We start from the raw sequence: 7,648 nt of genomic DNA, 5'->3' as shown, positions 1-7,648 counted from the left end.
CCCACTCAAGTGTTGCAAACTATACAATTTTAAATGTTTTCAATATCAAATATTGGCAAGAATTGGGAGAGCAAAAGGAATCTTTCTATACTGTTGGTGGGAATAGAATTTTACAGAACCTTTGGAAAGCAGTTAAGCAGTTTCTTATAAAGTTAAACATTTATTTACTACACAATACAGCAATTCTACTCTCAGGGATTTACCCAGATAAGTGGTCATGTACGCCCTCACAAAGATTTTAGTTCATATGTGTGCACGGCAGGATGAATCACTGCTTCAGCATCACTATGCTGAGGGAAAGATACTAGACACAAATGACAAGTTTATTATGATTCCATTTATATAAGTTCTATTTATATGTAAGATTCCATTTATATGAAAGGAAAAAACCACAGTCATTCAGAATTAGTCTGTGGTTGCCAAGAGCCCTGGAGTGGGAGGAGATCTATGGCAAAAAGACTTTAGTGCACTTTTTGTTGTAATAGAAATGTTCTGTATTATGATTGTGGTGGTGGTTAGTACTACTACATTTAACTTTGTTAAAAATTATCCATTTGGGGCCTGGGGTTGTGTCTCAGTGGTAGAATGCTTGCCTAACCTGTGTGAGGCACTAGGTTTGATTCTCAGCACCATAAGTAAATAAATAAATAAAGGTCCATCAACAACTAAAAAAAATTTTTTTAAATCCATTTGTATTCAAAATTGGTGAATTACATTATATGTAAGTTATACCTCTGTGAAACTTATTTTAAAAAAACAAAAATTAAAAACTAACAGTAGAATCATACAAAACGAAGCTTATAAAATAATCTAAACATAAGAATACATATTTAATATTTATTAGAGTGTTGTTTGTGGTATCAAAACTACAAGAAACATGTATGCCTGTCTATGGGACAATAGTGAATAAATTACTGTACATTCCAACAATAAAAATATTATGCTGGCAACTAAAAAAGAATGAAGTAGAAATATATCACTTGACTTGGAGCAATTTCTTCACGTAATGGTTGCAAAATTTAAAACACTTGTTAATATGCTTTCCTAGAAAAACACAGGTGTTGAGAGCCATCTGTGGGCTGTGTGTGGACTACATTGAGCATAGAAGCCCAATGAATAGGAGAATCTGGTGTCTGGGAACTTCCAGTGGACATTTCCTCTAGTTGACTATCCAGTCACATTGTGAGCCCTATTTAGCTCCGCCCCAGGTCCCATACAGCATTGGGGATGGGAAGTTGGAGATGGGATGACCTGCTATAGCTGTGCAGCCATTCTGGGATGGGTGTGACCTGCCAAGTGCCAATCAACCTGCTGACTGGAAGACATCAGGAAGCAAGGCTTCACCCCTGTAACCTTATCCCTGCCTTTGTCGGACCCCCTTAAATAAACCACTGGAGCCATTTTCTAATTGTCTAGCTCCAGCTCTTATGTGGACTGGGCCTATCAGAGGCTCCACCTTTTTGAAACCATCTTTCCAACTTTGTCTTTTTTTCTTCACTAATTATTCTAGACTTTAATTTCTTAGGTGGTTAACACCCTCATTGGCAGGAAGAACCCCCTAGTGAGGGGCTGATCACCTCTTCATACACAGGCACAGCAAACTCTATATATTTGCATAAATAAATGCACATATATCCACATACATCTATATGTGATTGTATATGATTGAAAGAATTTGATGATATACATTGAAATATTTATTGTACTAGATTGTTAATATGAGTTACTATGATGGGATGATGTGAATAAAGTATATGAGGAGAGAAAGAAAGTGTTGGAAAGCCATAATGAAATAAAAAATAGAAGACCTTGCCATTTATATAATTTCCTTTAACATTTAGTTAAATGTGCAAATGTACATATGTATATATTATGTCACAAAATAGTTAAAAATTATAAAAGCACAACACTATGATTACTATCCTTGGACAGAACACTATATTTCAACTATTCCCCAGATCTTGAAGACCTCCTCCCTTGTGGTCCTAAGTTGGCAGCAGATGTGTGTGACTTCATATTTCTCTGAAAAGCTCTGAGATGTCCATCTGTTCTGGATAGAGCTGGATAGTGACTTCTCTGACCCCCCAATTCATTCTTCCAGAACTTCTCTTTCCTGGCTCATCCCCCAATTATAAGACCTAACTGCTGTTCTGCATCACTTATCCCATGACATTCATTGTGGCTTTGCTTCTCTGAATAGTCATAGATGCACGTACAATAATGAATTCAAAACGTGTTGCAAGCCATAGACTCAATAATCTGTATTATTTGGGAATCGTATCAGCCCTATACAATAAATTTTCACATGTACATGAAAAACCTTGAAGTTTATTCTTATCATTGAGGCTAGAATTTGGAGACAAGTTTGTCTTACTTGAAATTTGCAATGTTATCTATAAAGTGGTCAATAATAGTAATTCTTCCCAGTATGCTCATAACCTCATGTGGTCATAGATGATACAATAAAGGTGTATTTTCTCCATTCCATATGAGAAGATGCTTCTTTCTCATTACAGAACATAATTAGAAGTATTTTTCTTTTTAGTTTGATTCTGGCACAATAATGAATTAAAATTACCCGTACATTTCCATGAAATAGTCACCTATTATGCTTTCTTCCTTAATTTCAAGAATATAATATTTTCTTTTGTTCCAAGCTATAGAAATTGACTCTGACTTACTTACACAAAATTGAGAAAATAATTTAAGAAAAGAAAGAAAGATAATATAATGGGAGGGAGATAAGATATACTACAGCAGACACAGCAAACTATTTCAATATCAGTTTGGATTTTTATCCCATCAAGATAATCTAATCTTGGTGTTCATCAGGCAAAATGAATATTTTTGCAATGGACAGTTGGCAACTAACAGGCTAAGGGTAACGTAGAGCAAAGAGGTGATTAAGAACCCACATTCTCAATTTAGAATTCGTGGCTTAAAATCCTGGCTTTGAGCTTTATTTTCTTTGTGATCTTGGGCAGATTTTACATCTCGACATCTCTATTTCTCCATCTGGACATCTCTATTTCTCCATCTGAAATATAATACTTTTTAAGTTTGTTGAAATCAGAAATAGGATTATGTATGAACCATTTAGCTGAATTCTTGGCATAAGCATCTTTAAAATGCTTAATTATGGATAAGAAAATGACCGCTTCTGATCTCAGTACAGAGATTCATGGACAGTCTCATTAGGGCCCTGTCTTCAGATTGTCTTACTTCCAACCACCTTCTCCTTTTGTTTGTCACTGGTCAATATATAAATTCCCTGAAGGAAAAAACATTGGTTTTTTTTTTTCTAGTTTGGGTTATGATAACTTTTGTATTATTGCATAGGTGATCTACTGCTAAAATAATTCAAAAACTAATTCAAAAATAAGTAACTTCAACTAGTAAACATTTATTATTATTCATGAATCTATAGATTGGTTAGTTCTCATCTTGGACGAGTTTGCTCATGTTACTACAATCCTCTATGGGTAGAGTAGGCAGCATTACTAACCCTCACTGGACTCTCACATGTTGGGGTTCAAGTGAGTATATATTGGTCTCTCATCTTCTTCTAGGCTAGCTTCAACTTGTTCTCATGACAGAGGCAGGAGCCTAAGACAGAGAGGAAATGTACAAGACCATCTAAGGCTCAAAGCTAGCATTCTTGGGCCCTGGCAAATCATAAGGTCATCCCAGATTTAAGGGGCAAGAAAATAGACCTCTTCATAGGAAGAGCTGAAAAGTCACATTGCAAAGGGTTTGGATACAGAGGAAGATAAAGAATTTGAGCCACTTTTGTAATTAATTTACCATACTCCTGGGCCAGTCACAGCATGCGGGGATTGTAATAGAATTAGCAGCCCACCCAGGTTCCATGATCAGTCCCATTGTAGTAGAGGGCAGGACACTTTGACTGTCGGTGCTAATAATGCATATGTAATGCATAGTGGAATTTTGCCAAAAGGAGAGTTGGTCCTGTTATTAAGAGAAAGTAGAAAGCGTTCAGGGCAGCAAACACAAATGTCCACTACAATGTAAATAATAAATCAACACATTTTAAAGTAATTTCACGAGAAAGAGTCAGCGGAGTCAATGCTTCGTCTCTGCACAGGATTAATCTTAAAGCAACCAAGGAAAATGGCATTGTTGAGAAAAAGGCCCTGTTTTCACACAGCATCAGGCTTTGATGGCATGTGGGTTCAATCTCTCTATATCTTAACTTCAGTTTTCTCAAGTTTCTTCTTTACCCGTGTCTAAGACCAACTACTTACAATGCTGGCAATATTTTCCAAACAATTTTCTTATAGCTGTCTTCACCTCCTTGTTTTTCAGGCTGTAGATGAGGGGATTCAGCATGGGAGTAATTATGCTGTACTGCAAAGAAAAGATTGACTCCAAGGGAGAACCTGAGGCTGGTATGGCATAGCGTAAGCATGCTGAGCCAAAATACAAGAGCACTACAGTGAGATGAGAGGAGCAGGTGGAGAAGGCCTTGCTTCTGCCTGTGGTGGAGCTGATGCTCAGGATGGTGGAGACAATGTAGCCATAGGAGGATAAAATCAGGAGAAAGGTCACAAAGGCAATTATGAGAGAAGAACAGAGCATGACAATGATATTGGTCTGGACATTAGAGCAGGAGAGATGGAAAAGAATAGGGAGCTCACACATATAGTGATGGATGGTTCTATACTCACAGAAGTCCAAATTCACAGCTATAAGGATATTAATGAGTGCATTCAGGAAGGCCAGGCTCCACGACCCCCATGCAAGCCCCTCACAGAGCTGCTTGCTCATTATCTGTCCATACAGCAGAGGGTGGCAAATGGCAGCATATCGGTCATAGGCCATGACTGCAAGCAGGCAGGCTTCAGTGGCCCCGTTGGCAAACACAAAGAAGGCCTGGGCCAGGCAACCCTCCACAGAGATCGTTTTTGTCTTAGACATGAGGTTTTCCAGCATCTTAGGCACAGAGACTGATGAATACCAAAGATCCAGGAAAGAAAGGTGACCCAGGAAGAAGTACATGGGTGAATGGAGGTGAGCATCAGCCATTATCACCAACAGCATCATGAAGTTCCCCGCCAGGGTCAGGAGGTAAATCACAAGGAACAGCACAAAGAGTAAAATTTGGATCTGGGCATCAGCAGACAGCCCAAGGAGGATGAAATCAGTGAGAGCACTGAAATTTTGCATGGCTAATGTAAGGATCTTTCCCCTGGAGTGGATGAAAGAAAAATGATAAAACTCCCTCTTCTGTTCCCAACTTATTCAATGCATTACTTCTCTTCTTGAAATATATTACTTCTTGATGATCATGGAATCCAAATTTCATTGACTGTTGACAGAGACACCACAACAACTTTGATAAATGCCACATGTCTGTCATTAGACCAGCCCACTGCCTGCATTGATCATTCCTCCCCCTACGACCCAGGCTGTCAAGTTTTTCTTCTGTTTTATTTTGGTCTTATGTTCTTCTGAGGAGAGTTGAAGATACGAATGACATGGATAGTGAGAAAATGGTGGATTCGAGAGACTAGAATTCTTAATTCATTTGAAGAGCCACTGGAATGGGCATAGTTGACTAAACAAGGAGAAAGGATAAGAATAGAGATAGAGACTTTGAAAAAGTATTTTGGTGGTGATGGTATAAATATTGACTGTGAGTGTGATGGAAGCAAGTTTCTCAGGAAGGAAGTAGGGCAATGGACTGGCCTATCAAGAGTTAATTTATTCCCCTCCCTACCATCCACGCCATAAGGACGAGTTAGTTTTCAAATATTTTCCAAAATGTCAAAATAATAAACAAAGGAATATTTACAAGCAAGTAGGTAGAAACAATGGGCTGTAATATGGTTTCAGTTTTACAGTTAAACTGGACTTACCTATCATCACCCAGAGTTTGATCATTTTATCTTGCTCTGACACCCAGGTGTCTACCTCTTACCAGGATAACTGTTGAATATTGTTGGCTTAGTTTTCAGGCTCATCCTATGCTCCTTTGATAAAAGTGGAGAAATTGTATCAGATTAGAGTTGGTTAAATCCCATTTTCCCTGGATCACAAACAGTTTCTCTGGATTCTGTACCCGCAAAGTGAATACTGTACCTGGGAATACATGGATGTTAAGAAAGCATTTGAAGAGTGTATTTTCCAAATGATTGTTTTACTTTCACTCATGAATAGTGATTTGTACACAATATCCACAAGGTTTCCTAATTCTCATCTTGAGACACATCCTTCATCTCCTGAAGATAAAAGAACAGAGCTTGGGAGGAAATAACATTGATGAATAATTTCTTCCAAGCAAAGGAACCATGTTGCCTATGGGTCATAAAGAAAACTGAATAATATGATTTCAGAGACAGCAAAAATAATAATAATAATAATGTGTTTCTCATATTTCCCAACCTCTAAAGATACCAGAGATTACTTGACTTGTGGAAATATTTCCACCTTAGAAATTAAATTGAAAAGATTCTTCATGTGATGATTTCATGCAAGATATACCAGGATGCTTAAGGCCATTGGAAAAGGTCTGTATTTCAGAGTCGAAACAGAGGTTTTCTCTGTTAAAAGGGTCCCAGCAAAGAAAATAATACCTCTAAAATAAAATATCTTCTCTTTCTTCTAATGTCTGAAATCACACTAGTATTAGACATTCATTTTTTCAGACTATACAAATAGAATACAAAATGAGAAAAACTCTAGGAAGTAAAACTGAGTGTAATAGAAGAACAATTATATGTAGTGGGTTTTTTGGAAAATGTCCAAGGGATTGCTTAGAACAACTCATCACAGAATGAGATAAAAAATATCTAAATATCTACCTGACTTATATAAGATGTTCTAAAAATTTGATTTGAAAACATAAATAAATGAATTGATGAAAGGAAGGTCCAGGATTTCACTACTCTTGGTAGAAATACCAGCTGGGCTATTCTGAGTGATGTTTTGACTGTCTTCCTGTGTGATATCTCTGGAATCATGATAAATCACCTGCTTTGGGATGAAGCATAAAGAAGCTAGAGGTAGAACAGTGCTGTGGATGATTTCATTGGAGAATTTTTCCTGTCCCTCTCTGTACACAACATGCTTCACTAGTGGACAGAGATGGGAGACGGTCATACAGCAGAAACCATCTGGAACCCATAGAAAAGGGGAAACCCATAGAAATAGAGCCAATAGATATGGGGTTTGAATTAGGCAATTTAGAATAATTGAGTGGTTAAAATTTGTTCTTCATGCCATCACTTCTTCCCATCACAGCCTGCATACTTCTCAGAGGTAGTTTTCTGACTCCCTGCAGCACTTCAGGAAATGCTTATACTCTGCTCTGGGGATGAGGTGAGAGAATCCAGCATTAGGAAATGAAAATAGACTTGGAAAAAGATGTAAAGTCCTATTTATACTATTTATTTGCTGTGTGCACTTTATAAAGCTTTTAACTACTCCTTATTTTTTTTTCATTTTCCCTCAAATTTACACTGGGGATAACAATGTTGTTTGCAAAACTGTGAGAATTTAGTTAGATCATTTATGAACGATGCGCAGCACTGATTCAGTGTACCAAGTCTTGTATTTTTAACTTGTCCACCACTCTAAATTTAATTGCTCAGTATCAAAGCAATTAAAACAAGGAGCAGAGAAATAA

The 7,648-nt window shown here is 37.3% G+C and overlaps 1 protein-coding gene across 1 annotated transcript; it reads right to left on the bottom strand.

Annotated features, from left to right (window-relative positions):
* Positions 1-4,257: 4,257 nt before the first annotated feature.
* Positions 4,258-5,187, bottom strand: LOC114104069 (olfactory receptor 8S1-like). The gene has a single exon (XM_027950085.3). The coding sequence runs from the start codon at positions 5,185-5,187 to the stop codon at positions 4,258-4,260; it is 930 nt and encodes a 309-aa protein (XP_027805886.3).
* Between the last annotated feature and the right edge of the window lie 2,461 nt (positions 5,188-7,648).

Source organism: Marmota flaviventris, chromosome 3, assembly GCF_047511675.1.
Source record: "Marmota flaviventris isolate mMarFla1 chromosome 3, mMarFla1.hap1, whole genome shotgun sequence".
Lineage (NCBI taxonomy): Eukaryota > Metazoa > Chordata > Mammalia > Rodentia > Sciuridae > Marmota > Marmota flaviventris.
The sequence above is the reverse complement of the archived record's forward strand: the minus strand, read 5'-3'. Positions and strand labels throughout refer to the sequence as shown.

Excerpts from the sequence above, each read along its gene's own strand:
- LOC114104069 (XM_027950085.3), bottom strand. The coding sequence starts at position 5,187 with ATGCAAAATTTCAGTGCTCTCACTGATTTCATCCTCCTTGGGCTGTCT.